This window comes from Sander vitreus, chromosome 4 (assembly GCF_031162955.1).
Source record: "Sander vitreus isolate 19-12246 chromosome 4, sanVit1, whole genome shotgun sequence".
Lineage (NCBI taxonomy): Eukaryota > Metazoa > Chordata > Actinopteri > Perciformes > Percidae > Sander > Sander vitreus.
In genome coordinates this window covers 15,464,780-15,482,086 of record NC_135858.1, presented here as the reverse complement: position 1 = coordinate 15,482,086, position 17,307 = coordinate 15,464,780, and the positions used below count along the sequence as shown (strand labels likewise).

General features: G+C 39.3%; 2 protein-coding genes across 2 annotated transcripts; one reads left to right on the top strand and one right to left on the bottom strand.

Annotated features, from left to right (window-relative positions):
* Nucleotides 1–1,341: 1,341 nt before the first annotated feature.
* On the top strand, nucleotides 1,342–9,262 carry slc26a6l1 (solute carrier family 26 member 6, like 1). The gene is made up of 19 exons (XM_078247295.1): nucleotides 1,342–1,481; nucleotides 1,665–1,804; nucleotides 2,048–2,158; nucleotides 2,243–2,418; nucleotides 2,512–2,676; nucleotides 3,834–3,986; nucleotides 4,274–4,356; nucleotides 4,460–4,607; nucleotides 4,704–4,817; nucleotides 5,638–5,715; nucleotides 5,884–5,979; nucleotides 6,145–6,251; nucleotides 6,535–6,604; nucleotides 6,690–6,782; nucleotides 7,285–7,395; nucleotides 7,611–8,036; nucleotides 8,840–8,894; nucleotides 8,978–9,123; nucleotides 9,236–9,262. The coding sequence occupies exons 1-19, from the start codon at nucleotides 1,342–1,344 to the stop codon at nucleotides 9,260–9,262; spliced, it is 2,439 nt and encodes an 812-aa protein (XP_078103421.1).
* Nucleotides 9,263–11,921: 2,659 nt separating this feature from the next.
* On the bottom strand, nucleotides 11,922–16,779 carry p4htmb (prolyl 4-hydroxylase, transmembrane b). Its single transcript, XM_078247459.1, has 9 exons — nucleotides 15,914–16,779; nucleotides 15,720–15,801; nucleotides 15,087–15,277; nucleotides 14,896–14,992; nucleotides 14,439–14,601; nucleotides 14,069–14,254; nucleotides 13,727–13,817; nucleotides 13,436–13,559; nucleotides 11,922–12,705 (listed from the first exon to the last, which is right to left on the bottom strand). Exons 1-9 carry the CDS (start codon nucleotides 16,247–16,249, stop codon nucleotides 12,491–12,493), a joined length of 1,485 nt encoding a protein of 494 aa, XP_078103585.1. The 5' UTR covers nucleotides 16,250–16,779; the 3' UTR covers nucleotides 11,922–12,490.
* Between the last annotated feature and the right edge of the window lie 528 nt (nucleotides 16,780–17,307).

Below are 17,307 nucleotides of genomic sequence, written 5' to 3'. Positions count from 1 at the left end.
TGACAATGTAGATAAAAGATAGTATGTATGGTATTACCTGAGTAACCATAATAAATCAATGTAACATTACAAAGATTTTAACCATTTAAGCATATTTAAGTAATACAAAACCCATTTTTTTATAATAGCTAAAAATGGCAAACCTATAGGGATATTTTCATCAACTTCAGATATAAAGCAGCCACCATTTTAATAAACTACATTTCCTAATTATCCTTAGATATAACAAATATTATCAAAATTCACTATTGTTCATATATCGTCTGTCCACGTCCTACAGCATTCCCTTGTAAAAGCCTTACCATACATCAGCTCCTGTGTTTTCTTTGGTCTAAAAAGACCAGTAAATGTCCATGTTTTTCATGTATTGTTGATGTTCCCAAATGTGTCGAGGGTCTTAGAGAGGGTTTGAGCAATTGCAAGAGACAAAGATATGTACCCCCTCCACTGCTGTGGCCCTCTGAGCTACTAACCCAAAATAGACAGTGTTGTGGCAGACAGCAAATAGGTCAGAAGGGTTTGAGTGATCAGAAGCGAGTTGGTTTTTAAGCCATGACAGTGTCAAATATTGTGATCTATTTTGACATTCCTAATTTGACTCATTGTCATTATGTTGTACTATGTGATGAAAGTAATTCTCTATTCCAGTTTGTTTGCCTTGGTCACGTGTCTTGCAGCTCTGGAATGACTGAAATGAATCATTGGTCCTAGCTCAGGTTCAGATTTCATGACGGCACTCTCTTAAAGGCCCAGTAGACTATAGTGCATGCCCACATGTTGCAAAAATCAGACCTTGTTTAATAAGTTTGATTCATAAAATCAAAGATCTTGAGATTGTTGCACCAACTACAATAGTTTGTAAGCTAAATGTATGTATACATCTTAGTTTCTGACTTGCCAGCAATGTGTTGGATATCAAGTGACCATTAGTGGATTGTTTTGCTTCTTAAATATTACAATATTACAAGTATTTTGTTCAAAAGTAGAAGAAGACTTACTCGACCAATATAATTTGAGCTTAAGGTGACATTTCATGGTTCATTACCTTTACTTTTGCTAGTGAATGGAAAAAAATGGAAATATAGGAACACACCTGTCAAACATCCATTGAATTTTAACAGAGTTAATATTTTTCCTATTAAAACCATAATTAGGCCTACATCATTTGCTTCTTCCAGTCAGCCATCATTGTCATGAAGAGGCTCTGCCCACAACATCCTGACTATAGTTAACCATTAGGCAATATGATGTACATATGCATATACAGTTGTTCTTGTGACAGTAGTACAGTAGCATTGGTAGTAAAGAGTAAAAAAAAATAAGTTGCACAGATTCAGCTCAATGGACTCTACACACAAATTTGGGAAATACAGAGTAGAGCGGGAAGTGCTTGATGAGCAGAGACTGGAAGAGGTTACACAGAGAAAAACATACTCTGACACTCACCCTTCTCTAATTGAACGCCTTAAAGAATCCCTAAGGTAAGGCAAATTTCATGATGATGTTGTAACTTTTGACCCTTACTGTGCTGTAGATGTAGATGTCTGGTCTGATCTTCTTTTCAAAGACAACCAGAGACCCATCTTCAGCAAATTTATGCTTTAAAATATCAGCCAATAAAAAGACTCACTTTTGTCTGTGTGCATTCTTCAAATCTCTTCCAGATGTACAGTACCCAAACTGAAACAAAGTGTGGTGAGCAGTTTGCCTGTGTTGTCCTGGCTGCCCAAGTACTCAGTCTGGGACTATGGCATGCCAGACCTCATCTCCGGTATCAGTGTGGGAATAATGCACCTGCCACAAGGTATGACAATAGTCCATCATGGTTAAGTAAATGTCAACAACATTGCAGAAAAAAAGTCATTTTTTTCCCCCATAGCCTGATTTTGTTTATTTTGTGTCATACACAAGCAATAGTTTGTAAAAAAAAAAAAAAAAGGAGAATATTTTATTTGCCACTATGACTACAGTTAAAATAGCACAGCCTCATAAAAAAATATTCATTAGTAAACTGAGACAGGTGTAAAACAACTTTTGTTTTTCCCAGGTTTGGCATATGCATTGTTGGCTTCCTTACCTCCTGTATTTGGGCTCTACACGTCGCTCTATCCAGCATTGATCTACTTCTTTTTTGGAACATCACGTCATATCTCCATCGGTAAGTAGAGAGAGAAACACACGTTTTACTGTTGTCATTATAACCTCTGTAATAACACGTGTTGCTATATTTCATTGTGTTCAGGTACATTTACAGTGCTTAGCATCATGGTGGGTAGTGTGACAGAAAGACTTGCTCCAGACATGAATTTCCTCATAAAAAATGGGACCAACGTCACTGCAGAGGTGAACATAATTGCCAGGGACTTATACAGGGTGGAGGTGGCAGCTGCTACTACTGCCCTAGGAGGACTTATTCAGGTCTGAATACAACACCCCACAGAAATGATAATGTCTTATGTTGTTGTTACAGCTATCAAAACTCATAATATACATAAACAATTGTTTGCATAGGTGGCACTGGGTTTGGTAAAGTTTGGATTTGTGGGAACGTACTTGTCTGAACCTCTGGTGCGGGCATACACAACAGCTGCTGCAGCTCATGCTGTCGTGGCACAACTGAAACACATCTTTGGGGTTTCACCAACACGGTTTAGTGGTCCCTTGTCACTGGTGTATGTGAGTACTGTCAAGTATTTGGTTCTGATTGTTGTGTTTTTGTTAATACCGTGGAACTGATCTGATTGCATTATCTGTTTGGCACTGATAATGACAACAGTCAGAGTTTGATGTGTGTTCCTCATTTTCATTTAAGCTTTATTTAACCAGGAAGTCGATATATATCATATCATATAGATATATATCACATAGTTACATAGGAACACACACAATTGCTTTATAACAAAATAGGACCTGAGGGACACTAGAGTGATAAAAACATGACATGAAAACATTTGAATGTGAATGCCCGATATGAAGGCAGCATTTCCAGATGAAGTTATCTTGCAAATGGCTGGGGTGCATAGTACAGTAAAATAATACAGTGTTATCAAGTTCTTAGCAGACTAGGGAAACTGAAGATTATCCATCTACTGTAGATGATCTGGTCTAATAGCTGTTAGAAACAGGAAAAGGGTTTTACAAAGGTAAATAGGAAGTTTACCAAGAATGGCTTTAAAGCAACACTAAAGCACTTTTCCCGCTTCGGTCCCCTTACAGGTTGGAAGCGGAATTGTCCATTACCGCTGTCGTAATGTCGGGTAGCGGATCTGTAGTTTGAATGAGACATAATGAGACATTACGTCAGCAGTAATGGACAATTCCGCTTCCAACCTGTAAGGGGACCGAAGTGGGAAAAGTGCTTTAGTGTTGCTTTAAAGATAAAAAGGTACATAGGAATTTTTCTCTATATCTTTACCGAAGCACATCCAGTCAACGTGTGTAAATTACTGCTAAATGGCTCTTTGAGGTCTTGCACCCTTGTGCACCCAGACACTCAACACTGATATGAGTCCTGAGATTCTACTTATATAATGTATTTCAGGCTTGAGTGTGGGACATCAGGAATCAATGAAATGTGTAAACCAATAGGACATGAGGTCATAACAACTAAAAGCAATGGACCTTTGATAACAAAATATAAGCCAATCTTAATTTTGTATTTATTGTAAGATAAGTGTACATTATAGATTGGAGAAAATACGCTAACGAGGTGAAAATGTAATGAGGGGAAAAGTATTTTATACTTAATTATGACCTAAAATGATGAAACCATTAGGTATGTGCAGTTAAGCATAACCATAACCACCTTCTGCTTTTCCATTCTCCATTTTCAGACTTTAAAGGATGTTTGCTCCTTGCTGCCACACACTCATCTTCCCACACTGGTGGTCAGTGCTGTGTCCATGGTGTTTCTAATTGCAGCCAAGGAGCTCAACTCTTATCTCAGTCCGAAGCTGCTAGTGCCCATCCCAGTGGAACTCATAACAGTCAGTTGATAAGAGGACACACTCTCTGGCCTCTCTTAATGTTATCACCGCTGTGCTGCTGCTGTTGCAGCACTGACAAAGCACAGACACAGTGGAGCCAAGCAGCTGAATCAGCAGTTGGCAGGGCTCTGCAGTTCATAGCAAAAAGGAGATATTTATGGCTAATAATTAGGTTCACGTCTAGAATATGATTTACCAGAATTTTTAATGACTGAAGGTTTTAAATGTGTTCTGAAATTTGGCTTCATTGTGTGTGTTTGTGTTTATGATCTGTATGCGTTCTTTAGATTGTGGCAGGAACATTGATATCAACCTATACCCACTTGAACAGCAACTACACTATTTCAGTTGTTGGAGAAGTTCCTAGTGGGTAAGCATTTGGGTTTAAGTTATACTGCTGTAATATTTGGTTGAGTCATAGTCCCAACTTGTTTAGTACTAACTCATTTCCTTCTTCTCCACCTGTGCACTAGTCTAAGTTCTCCCAGTGTACCTGATGTGAGTCTTTTTAGAGAAGTAATTGGTGATGCGTTTGCATTGGCTGTGGTTGGATATGCCGTATCCATTTCACTTGGCAAAACATTTGCACTGAAACATGGATACAAGGTGGACAGTAACCAGGTAAACCACAACTCTAAGCAAATACCTGTTAAATCATACTTCTGCATCCCTTTCTTCTGTTTTCATTCTTGTGTCTCTGTCTTCACCCTGCTGCAGGAGCTGGTGGCGCTGGGTCTCAGTAATGCAGTGGGAGGCTTCTTCCAGTGCTTCTCAGTCTGCTCCTCCATGTCTCGAAGTCTCATCCAAGAGACCACCGGAGGAAAAACACAAGTACAGTAAATGAGCAACAGAACTAACAACCTTACATAAGCATGACCTCACAAGTACTGTGAACATGCAACATGCAACATACTATAAATATGCAATGCATATGACCTATTTATAGATGATTTAGGTATGGTAAAAAGTAAATGATGTTGAATAAAATATAACCACATTATGTATAATAGTACCATGTGGAAATTCAAAACTCATGGTACAAGAACATGTGCTGTATCATGCAGCAAAATAGTTAGATAGTTTTGTTAGTTGGCAGTGCCCAGCCCAAATGGACTTAAACCATAACTTCTTACATTACATTGCAAACAAACAACTGCCCCATGCTCTACAAATAAAATCTGCCACACAAAAGACTTCATTTCTTAAAATACATCTGAGGTTTTAACAGTGATTCATAAAGAAGAACTCATCAGAAATAGACAGCAGAAAGAGTCACCCTTAAATCATCATATTATCATATATCATAAAACATGAAATGGACTTCGTCTTTAGTTTCACCTAAATCACAAAACAGTCTTTTCTCTTCAGGGAGACCAGTAAGCCTGTTTCTGTAGTTAATGGTAATGTACCTGAATGTGCACATGGACATGTTTTAAATATTTATCTAAACAATATACCAAATTACATAATTATTGGAAACCAGACTTAATAGTTGTTACTACCACTAAATGTTGAAATTATGTGCTGTCATATCGTCAATCTATTCTCCAACGATGGATTTGATCCATCTCTGCTAAACAAACGAATACGTTAGTCTGTTGAACTCAATATTTCAATATAACCAGAAACAACATTTGTGTTGTTCTTGCAGATGGCTGGAGTGGCCTCTGCTCTGATTGTGTTGGTGACTATACTGAAACTTGGGCCCCTGTTCCAGGAGCTGCCAAAGGTTCTGTTGTTCTCCCACGTGTCTTTATTGTAAAGTAGATTTGCAGTAAATAAAAATGATGCATGACATTTTTTTGTGTAATGAAATGAATTTGTATTTGCCTCCTCATTAACACGTTTGTGTAGACATCTGATTAATCACGTTAAAACTTGGGTGTGCTTGTTTTAGGCAGTTCTTGCAGCGATTGTCTTGGTAAATCTGAAGGGCATGTTCAAGCAGCACTCTGACATTGTTACACTGTGGAGAAGCAGCAAGATTGATCTGGTGAGAAGTTCAATTCTTACTTTAAAGAGAAAAATGAGTTTAAATTACGTAAAAGCAACACCTGTGACAGAATTTGCTGTGGTGAATCTGGAAAAAGTGGCAATGTTATTGTTTCCTTTTCATGTTCACACTAAAAAATAAATAATGTCATGCTACATCCCCCAGGTGGTGTGGTTGGTCACTTGGGTGTCAACACTGCTGCTCAATCTGGATCTGGGTCTCGCAGCATCGATCATCTTTGCTCTACTTACTGTTACCTTCAGAACTCAGCTGTAAGACTCCTATGCACCTCATCATAGTATTTTCTATATTACTATATTTCTTCAGTATCTGAGTATGTGTGTGTGTGTGTGTGTGTGTGTGTGTGTGTGTGTGTGTGTGTGTGTGTGTGTGTGTGTGTGTGTGCATGCCAATATTAGTATCTGATTTTAGGCTGTAAGATCTGCCAAATTAGACAAAATACTTTACAAAAACATATAGCACACATAATAATGTTGTTTATAATAATATAAATAAATATAAATATATTATAATTTGTTTTTTCATTCCATTCAGGCCAACATACTCTGTTCTGGGAAATGTTCCAGGTACAGAACTGTATGTGGATATAGAGACACACACAGAGGTGAAACAGAAAAATGGGAAACCATACATAAAAGATTTTCTACCCTCACTGCCAAAAAAGCTAATTACTTTTTACTATTTGGCAGGTGAGAGAGATTCCAGGTGTTACTATATTTCGCTCTTCTGCTACGGTATATTTCGCCAATGCTGATCTCTACCTTGAGGCTCTGAAAGAAAAGGTTTGTTCCCTTTTCCTGATAATACTATCTATTCTAGGGCTGCGACTAACGATTATTTTCATTAATGAGTAATCTAATGATTATTTTCTCAATTAATAAATTAATTGGGGTTTTTTTTTCTATAAAATGCCAGAATGTAGTAAAAATGGCCATTATAATTTCCCCAAATACAAGGTGACGGCTTTGAATTCCTCATTTTATCCAACCATAAGTCCAAAACCCAAAGATAGTCAGTTTGTTATCATATGTGACAAAGAAAACTAGCAAATCCTCATATTTGAGAGGCTGGAGCCAGAGAAATGTTTAGCATTTTTGCATTAAAACTCACTGAAATGATTAATCAATTATCAAAATACCGTTTCATTTTCTGTCAATCGATTATTCAGTTAATTGACTAATTATTGTTTCAGCTCTAATCTCTTCTCAGTTCTTCTTAGTTCTTCTCAACATTTTTTCATAAAATGCAGATTACGTTTTATTTTTATTTTTGATCTGTTTTCAGAGTGGGCTTGACATCAGTAAAATGATTATCTATAAGAGGAGACAGGAGGCCAAACAGAGACGTAGAGAAAGGAGGGCTGAGAGACGGGCAAAAAGGCAAGCCAAGAAAGAGGTAATATGCTGGAAATGTATAACACATGAATTGTTTATAGAAATTTACAACACATTTTAATGATCAAAGTGAAGAAAACTGGCACCAAATCTTCTGACAGTTATATTAAGTAAAGGTGGCTTAAGTGTACCTCTTGTCACACTGGACAGAACTAAAGTAGGTGACCAACCTACCAACAGAAGTTTGAATCAGTTCTTTCACCTACCATTCTTTAGAGACGAGCACAGAGAGCAGGTAAACAGCTGTCTGGAGCGCCGGTGTTCTCTGTGGAGGAAGAGGCCAGCCGCTGGAGGGACACATGCGTGGATGGGAATGTTACAGACAAGGAGCAGGGCTTGACAAAGAGGGAGAATGGGACAGTGTTTGTCATTCCAAACACTCCTCGAACACCAGACGGCTCCTGCAGATGGGAGTACCTGAAAGGAGGAGAACCAGACTGCACCAGCTTAGGGTGGATGTCTGAGCTGCAGGACGGGGACACCACCACTCTGGGCTCCAGCAGTGAGGACACGCTGAGTCACGATCTGGAGCGGGTCTCTCTTGGGTCACTGGGCAAGTGGACCTGGGACATTCACTCCATCATTATCGACCTCTCCACAGCTAACTTTATTGACACAGTGGCTATCAAGACTATGAAAAATGTAAGTACTAAAGGGACAAATATCCTTTGAACAAAGGCTAAGACATGACTTGTTTTAAAAGCTTAATAATAATAATAATAATAATAATAATAATAATACATTTTATTTATAGGCGCCTTTCAAAGCACTCAAGGTCACCTTACAAGAAAAAACAATGTACTAAGTTAAATACAATATAACAATCGTTCATAAAAGGTACAGGTCATATTTACAAAGCACTTAAGAAATACTATATAAAAATAACGTTCTTTTCACTGTTGGTCTCGTTTGCTGTTACAGGTCATTCATGATCATCAGAGAAAAATTAGACAATTTCAGATACATTTAAAAGTTCCTCATAGTTACTTTAAGTATATGATTTGTGCCCATGTTATAAAGTGATACTGTTACGGGTTTATAAACAGCAAATTGAACAATGTTAATACATAGATTTATAGGATGATTTATTTGACAATACTAAAGGTAAATACAGGGCTGCAATCAACCAGTCCTGACATATAATTAAATTGTAAAGGATGAAAACACATGAAGCTTTCTATTGTGGTCCTCATTAGAAAGGGAAGATGACAAATCTTTAACACATACAAACTGATTTTGATTTAATATAGTCTTGGCAGGTGTTCGCTGAAGTGGGAGTTTACGCATAGTCTAACAGTTAAATTAACCCTGATGATTGACTGTGAGAGATTATTAGAATGATTAGGATTAGTAGCACCTGATGGGGAAGAAATGTAATTTATTTTAAAGGTTGGTGCACTAATAACTTGAATAGTTTAAATATTCCGTATTTATATTATTGACAGATTTTCCAGGACTTCAGTGAGATCGATGTAGATATCTACATTGCTGGTTGTCAAAGTAAGTGAACACTTTCTCACTTCCTTGAGGCTGTACAACATGAAAATGCTTCATAATTTGCCTGTAACCTGTTTTCTTTTCAGCTTCTGTGGTGGAACAATTAGAGCTTGGTGACTTCTTTTCTGAGTCAATTACAAAGAGGCATCTTTTTGCCTCCATTCATGATGCTGTGCTCTACTGTCTGGACCACCGTGGAGCGACATCGTTTCCCAGATATGAGCCATCTGTTGTGAGTATATGTTGCTGATGTTTAATTGGATGGTCCGACGGTCAACATTTTGATTGAACTAAAAACATTTAATCTTGTCATTTGAACTAAATTAATCTCTGTTTGATTTCAGGACACATACAGCAGCACACAACTTTAAAGACTTAAAGACCAAACTGGACATCCAGCACTGAAGATGGAGAAAACTATCTCAAAAATCTTATTTGAAAATTAATAGATGCTGATGATTGTTGAGTTATATTTATTAAGGGTTTCACGATTCTCCAAATTCACGATTTAATTTGACTTTTATTTTAAGATCACGATTTGATTACATTTTTAATTTAAACATTTTGTTTTCAACAGGGAGGGCAATGCCACAAATGAACCACTAGATGGCAGAAGGGTACTTTGCAACAACAGTTTGAGTTTCTAAAGGCTGTTTTATGGTTCTGCGGAGGCTCCATGCAGAGCTTTCGCCATAGCCTGCGTAAGTGGCCTGGGGTCTCATTTATAAATGTGGCGTACTCACAAAACCCACTTCCCACGCAAAGGTTGTGATTTATAAGTATATATATATATATATATGTTATTTATATAAGAAAATGTGTACATTACCATTAAGATTAGATCCAACAGTGCTATTTGCACTTGTATTGAGTGATACTTGTTCCATAAAAACCTTGTAAAATCCAACTCAAATCTTTAATAAAAATTTGTTATTAATGTTTAATCGGCGCTGTCTCACTGTCACATTGTCTGCTACGGAGCGCAGGAGGAGGAGATGGCCTGACTGCATGGAATACAGGATAGCATCAAATACCCTTGCATTAGATAACGGCAGAACACAGTGTAAATAACTAAATATATGTCTTTAATACCGTGCATGTATCATCAAATGTCAAAGTCTGAAAATACAGCCGTTTAGCTCTCGCGCAATCGTTACGCTTAATGTCCTTGTTATCGGTTCGAACTTTGATACCGTTTGTGACAAAACCTGCATGAAGAAAAGTGTGTTTGCCTATTAGACTTTCGTCTTCAAATTGTATCTCGGGTGGGGGATACCACTAGTTGATGCTGTGATTTTGGCAAGGTGTTAACAATCACAATATGTTGTAAACATATAAATACTGCGGTGAACCCGTGCGTAATGCTGCATGATGGCACTGCTGGCACTGCAGGAGGACTACGGCAATGGAAGAAACAGGAGAAAAAGAGGCTTCAGGGACCATGACGATGACTGGCTAATATGCCGATTTAAATTCCCTAAAGCTGCGCTCTCGGATCTATGTACTGAATTGGGTCCAGTAGAGAGAGCAACACGCCGGAACTGTGCCAACCCGGTCCAAATATAGGTACTCGCCATTCTGGGGGCAACCGGCTGTTTCCAAAGGGAAATGTCAGACAGCTAAGTGTTTTATATAAATATTATATATAATCTTCAACTTTATCACTAAGGCTTGTTTGGATATAATATATAGTTCTGTTAAATCTTATCATATAGGTCTGGTTTATCGACGCCCTCCCCGAGTGCCGAAATGCCTGCCGTTTTGGAAGGTATTATTAATATAGGTAGTAGATCAGGTTTCCCTACACTGTGCGAGAACAGGCCGAAATTATAATTCAATTTGTCAAGTTTTTTGCTTTTTCGCCGCCAGTCGTCGTGATTCGGCATGATTCGGCATGATTTGGCATAACGAAAGAACAACTGCCAGGGTCATTAACATACTGATCAGCATTCATGAGGTGCTTTGCATTGACTATTTATGGTTAAAATGGGCGTGTACAAGGCGGGATAAGAGGCTGATTCATGTATACACACTTGTGGGTAATCTGTGATTTATAAAGGGAACATTGCTTGTAGATGTGCATAGAAGCTGAATTTTTTTGGCATATGCCATTTTTGGCTTTCGGGCGTACGTACACTTTTAGTACGGATCTTACGCACAGTTTTTTGAATGAGACCCCTGATGTATATACTTGGCATGTGAGTGTGTGGTAGAGCGAGGGATCAGTGAGAGAGTGACAGTGATTAGCTTCGGAGCCAGTACTAACTCTAGAGTCATAGTGAGAGAAACAAAGTGTCTCCCCTGTTCTTTCTGACCACGGTGGGAAATCTTTAGCAGGAAAAGTTAAGCCTCTCCTTGATTTCATGTTGTTTATGGAGAAGGAGAACCAGGAAATGAGTCGGGGGAAATGCAATGTTTCCAAGCCACGGCCGACGTGTAGTTACATTTTTCGAGAGGTGCACGTCAGGCTACAGCATAGGGTCCAGCGTAGGTTTGTGTCTTCACATACCTACATGCATAGCAACAGCGTAGATTTTACGCAGAAATATAAATCAGCCTTTAGAGTTTACGAAGTGCAATATAATGCACCATTAGTTTAACAAGGTGCACATGATTGCACCGTCTGAGCCCACATGCTTTACCTTTGTTGTTTGTTTACATAACTCACTCACAGGGATAGCAAAATGTTGCCACACTAGCAACTTCATTAGAGCAGAAGTATTTTCTAGTTCTTTTATTTCTCTATCATCTCCGACTCTAGCAGTCTGGCTGCAGGCTACCCATTAGCTAATTTACCCTGTGTCTTTAGCTGCATGCTACAAGCCAGTAAGCTATGCTGTGTTTGTTGTTTTTTCTTTGGGCATATGCAAGAAGGCGGGGGTGGAGAGAGAAAGAATACTGGGTGACCAATCCTGCTTTTGATTTTGATAGTTGAAGTCGAGAGCTCATTCCGATGGGGAGATGGGGGAACATCAAAACTGTGACACCACTAATATTTATACATCCTATCTTAGTAAGACTGAAGTCATGTGAGCTTAATTTACCTTTATTCAATGTGAGAGAATGACAGAGTGCATGTATAGAGAGAAAAAAAATAAACTAATAAAATTGAACATACAAACAATACGTTTCAAGAAGAATCTGGTAGAAAATGAGGAATACAAGTAACAAGACATGCATCACACTGACAGTGTGTGAGCCTTTTTTGGTAATGGCAGCAATAACAAGGTAGGACATTGAAATGTTTACAATAGCCATTTCAATTTTCAAGTGCAATTTCTGCTTATAGCAACAGCAAAATCTGTGAAGCTAATGCATGCAAAGGGATTTTTTTTGTCTCAACTCCTTCAATGAGTTTCTAGTGCAACATTCCTGAAATGGGAAATTATTAGACTTTAAAAAATAACAGGATAACAATATCCAAGCAATATTTAACAAAAGCATATATTTACAGTTGCATAAACCCACTGTAACCTCATTCCCTGAATAAATCTTGTCTCTACATACTGGCCACGGAGGATGTTGCCAAAGACATTGTGCACAGGACTAAGGAAGGCTAGGTAGATTTTTTTATACTGTATATAAATTTGGTTTATGAGCTACAAGTCTTGATGGATATTAGAACTCTGTATGTCTGGGTTCGGGGTCAGACCATCATCCTCGTCCTCTGACTGCTGTGCAACCAGCTGCTGGTAGCGAGCCTGCCGCTGGTAATCCGGATCAATGTTGATCCATTTATTTGCGACCCACTTAGTGCCATGGGTGACCACACAGCCTCCATGCAAAGCGTATTCATCCTGCTCTCCCACCCAACCTATTGAGAAAAAAAATAATAATTTAATGTTGATTAGCAATATCCTTCATATCAGGTCTGTTTTTTAAATGGCTCACACTAATGTTATGGATTTCACAACACGCTGCTTCAACTGATCAAGATGAATTACTTGAACAGTTTTGTTCTCCCAACTTACATATGAGTTTATTTATTAGTTTAAATTAGCCAGATATAAACCTTAAATACACGTTCTTATACTGTATATTTGCTGTATTCTAACTGTATGTAGCTGTCTTTCTAGATAACCTGTCATCTTTACAACACCAATAACAACACCAATATGGGCTTGAATCGCAACCTTTTGACTCCTTTTTATACGTTGACTTTTACTCTGTGCCTGAATTGTCCCACTAAACCATGACAATGACATGTTAAATGCCATGATAAAATGAATTGAAGATATTTTTTTAGCCACTCTAGCAGGGTAGCTTTAGGCCATGTTAGCATTGTCTTTAAGAGCATGTTAGCATGCTGACGTTAGCATTTATCTCAAAGCACCACTTCACCCCAGCAACACTCTATTGTGATAGGATTTGCAAGTAAATGGACATTACCTTTATGTTTTAATATTGGCACACAAAGTTTATACCAGAACAATGTTACTTTTAAAATAATAATCCAAATGAAAGTGAGATGAGTAGTGGCTGATTTGCATCTTTATTGCAACATTATGTTGGCAGTGTGCTGTAATTTTTAATGGAAATCCTACCTCTTCCATCAGAAAGGTAGTTGTACCAGAAAACAGCTGTCCCTTTGGTAGGCTTCACCCTCAGGTTACTCTTGTCACAATTCCTTCTGGTGTCCAAAAGGTCGACGTCATTCTGTATGAGAGACTAAAACACACTCAAACTTAGTAACACAATTTGCTTAACATCAGGCCATGCACTCACTGACAAACATGCGAGTTAACACATATATGAAAGACATGCATAGTATGTACACAATACAATACTAGCAGGGGTCACCCTACACATTTCCAGACCCATACACAATTACGCACCACTTCATCATAGGTCCTGTTGTCTGCCACAGGGAATGCGGTCTCCCCGCCTCCCTCAACAGAGTTCAGGTAGAAGAGAACTGTGATGTACCTAGATGTGCAACACAGATTTATATTGACGTGTATGGTGGAAACAAACACACACATACTGTACATACACAAACACTTTGCGAACACGTTTTTCCAGCTAAACAATGTTGAAGCACACAAACTCACATCACACGCCAGCTCACAATGGAGTTCAGTATAATCACCGCACAGATGAATTCAGATCTGAACATTCACAGATATTTTGTCTAGAAATGTTGCTTCAGTCAACACTGTGCACCTCAGTGATCTCACCTGCAAGACGTCTCAAAAGGAGTGGATGTGTTGGCTGCAAGGCGTGTGTGTGTACACGCTGTTTCAGGATACACAGGGCCGCTGTCATGGTGGGCGTGGTAGTGCCCTCCCTCGTCATAGCGAACCACCTGGAGCGGCTCACTGAGGTCCACTAATGCGGGCGGGAGCCGAGTGAGGCGAGTCACCCTTTGTTAGAGAAAGGTAAGAAAAAATCTGGAAGTTGCAAAGTCTGGAAAAAACATAAAATTAAAATGATGCTTTGTGGAAAAACCTTATAGTTATAGCTGTGGAGGTAGGTCTGGCAATGCGAGACTATATCAAAGTTATTATAGCACTGCAGCAATAGGAGAACATGGTTTGACTTGCTTACTTGGTCTTAATGTCTTGGAGGGCCTGGTGTGCTCCTTTGCCCTGATAAAGCCAGGTGTGTCTGCTGTTTCTCACCAGCTGACTCCTCTTCACTCCTCGCTGCAGCAGGAAGCGCTGGAAGGCATCATTGCTCAGAAGCCTGAACTCTTCCAGACTCAGCAAACCTTCCCAAAATATGAGAATGTACATACAGTATTATTCTAATGCGTAAGTCTTTATTTCTTGCTTACTGGCCCAGTTTTCACCATTAGTAATAGTTTAGGAAAATTTGGTTTCTACTGCTCTTATATATATGTGTGTGTGTGTGTGTGTGTGTGTGTGACTTGCAATTTTAGAACTACAATTTTACATCCAAATATGTACATGAACTAAGTACTGTTTAACACAAATAATGTTTTCAAAATAATAGCTATGCAAATAGATACATGTATGTAGAAAATGCAACGTTGATTTCTTACCATTACCATCCTTGTCAGCTTTGAGCCCAGCATAGATTTCTCGCAGATTCTCCGGTGTAAGCCAGATGCCGTCCCTCACTCGAGAATGTGTCAGTATCTGTTGAAGGCAAGATAGTAAAGGACAGGATTAGTTAACCAACTCTGAACCAAAAAAAAAACTACATGCTCACAATCCAAAAACTGACATACACCTCATGGAGCTGTAACTGTCCATCCTGGTTGATATCAAGAAGGTTGAAGATCTCCTCTGGGCTGAGGTTGAGTTCCTTGGCCAGCTCCTCCTGGCCGTCTTGCACCATTAGCTGGCTTTCTATTAGGCCTTTTAGCTGTGCAAGTTGCATCACAACACGGCACTCATCCTCTGACAAAAACCCAGGGATCTCTGCAGAGACACAGAGACAGACAGAATTATACACAGAGTTTGGTCAACAATAATGAAGAGAATGGAGAAAAACACAAATAGCCTACACTTTACCTCCTTCCTTTTTAAAATGGTTGTACCATATTTACTCCAGCACATCTAATGGCTACATACTGCATGCTTTTGCATTGTTAGTTATGTTAGGTACAGATTTATTTCTGCTCTTTAGCCACTCAGCTATGAGCCCTTAATTGGAATAGTTGCCTCAGGACTTATTGGCCCACTTCATATAGGCTTGATTGACCTGAGCATTATGTGTAAACTAGGTTACAGTATGGCTTTGGGGGGTGGTAGTGATGAAGATAAGGACGAGTGTGTGTTGAATGCATGTTTGCTTTCATCAGAAGAAGAAGCCTCTTTGGCCACCAACGGCTCATGTTTGTTTTGGTGATTTGGCTCTTACCAAACAGCAGAGGTTTCATACTCAGAGTCCGCATTTCATGCACTTTGCCTGGCACCAATGACACCTTCTGGACGTGTCCCACCTGAGAGATTATCAGAGAAGTGAAGTGATGTGGTGGTGCTAAATGTGTGTGACAGAGAAACACAGAGGGAATAAATAAAAGAGTGGGAGTGATGCATCATCACACTACTCACCCTTATCCCCTCGATTCTTGTTAGGGAAACATCACGCAGGAACTCAGGCTTTGATGGCGGACGTCGCGACTCGGGGCGCTGGTGGTTACTGCTCGGAGCATCACGACTCCGGTTGGCATCTTCCTGCCCGCTATTGTAGTGCACGTAAAATAGCAGTAATATAACATTAATGATGTATACGTGAAAAAACACCATCACTACCACGAAGTAGGAGCGGGAGCACACGCTGCTCTTGTGGCAAGGGAGGCGGTCGCACGGCGGCCGGAGCGGCAAGGTCGCGATCCCGGCCGGAGTCTTGTCCTCCTCAGCATCTGATGTTTCCTGGTTGTCACTCATTCTTCTGCGACACAAGAAACAGTTGGTAGGCTACTCCCTCAACAGCAAAGTCCATCTGATTAATCAAACGGTAGGATAAACGTTTGCTGGTTGCATAGAAGTAGCAGATGTGCTGGCTGACAGATTTGTCCAGTTTAATTAAAGAAGCAAGCCAGTTTCTCCGCTGCAGAAATGACGTTGTTGCGCATTGAAAAACGACGGAGGGTTCATGATGAAACTGTGCTCGTTTAATATGAAAAGTCAACTACCATTGGCACTGTGTCGTTATCTTTTCGCCCACAGACGACAGCGCTGCAGGCTCGGACAGTCTTGTTTACACTGCAGCAGTCCCAGTCAGCAGCGGCAGCAAAGCGCACTGCGCATCCCAAACCACATCGGAGCTCATCTCAGAAACCTGCTCTATAAACGTGATCCAGCATCCACTGAGTACAATAAACACACTCTAAAATAAAATAAACATTATATTTATATTTGAACAAAACAAAACATCGTGGTCAGTATCCTACTATTTACACGCCATCACCCGAGCTCTTCCGTTCACAACAAGTCTGCCTACCTACCGTGCAATGCTGACCTCTGGTGACCTAAACAAATAACACACTCCTCTCTTTATACCATATAGTACCGTACATGCGTCTCTCTCTCTCTCTCTCTCTCTCTCTCTCTCTCTCTCTCTCTCTCTCTCTCTCTTTTTTCTCTGTCTCTCTCAAAGGGGCTTCATTGGTATGGAAAACATACGTGTACATTGCCAAAGCAAGTGTTAACAACAGACTAAATAAAGATCTTTAGATTTTCTTTAAAGAAATGTATGTAAAGGTATCTGTTCTACAGTATGTCTGTGTACAGAGATCAGCAAACGGTCAGAGCAGGAATTCAGATGATTGACATTCTTCTCTCTCTCTCTTGGCAGTGAGCTCTTGACTAATACACTAATGCTTTTGATTATGATGATTAATATTACTGTTATTATTTTTCTTTAATTACTAGGCTACCTTTTATTTCAGTTTATCTTACTCATTTTATGTTGGAAATCCTGTCACCCATTGTCTTCTTTCAGA

Bases quoted from the DNA above. Each gene is read 5' to 3' on its own strand.
- p4htmb (XM_078247459.1), bottom strand. From the start codon at position 16,249: ATGAGTGACAACCAGGAAACATCAGATGCTGAGGAGGACAAGACTCCG. The intron at 15,278-15,719 runs GTAAGAGCCAAA...GTGTCTCTGCAG, and splicing joins TATGAAACCTCTGCTGTTTG to AGATCCCTGGGTTTTTGTCA. The intron at 14,255-14,438 runs GTAAGCAAGTCA...TCTCTAACAAAG, and splicing joins CTCCAAGACATTAAGACCAA to GGTGACTCGCCTCACTCGGC.
- slc26a6l1 (XM_078247295.1), top strand. From the start codon at position 1,342: ATGGACTCTACACACAAATTTGGGAAATACAGAGTAGAGCGGGAAGTG. The intron at 2,419-2,511 runs GTCTGAATACAA...TTGTTTGCATAG, and splicing joins CCCTAGGAGGACTTATTCAG to GTGGCACTGGGTTTGGTAAA. The intron at 4,357-4,459 runs GTAAGCATTTGG...CCTGTGCACTAG, and splicing joins GTTGGAGAAGTTCCTAGTGG to TCTAAGTTCTCCCAGTGTAC.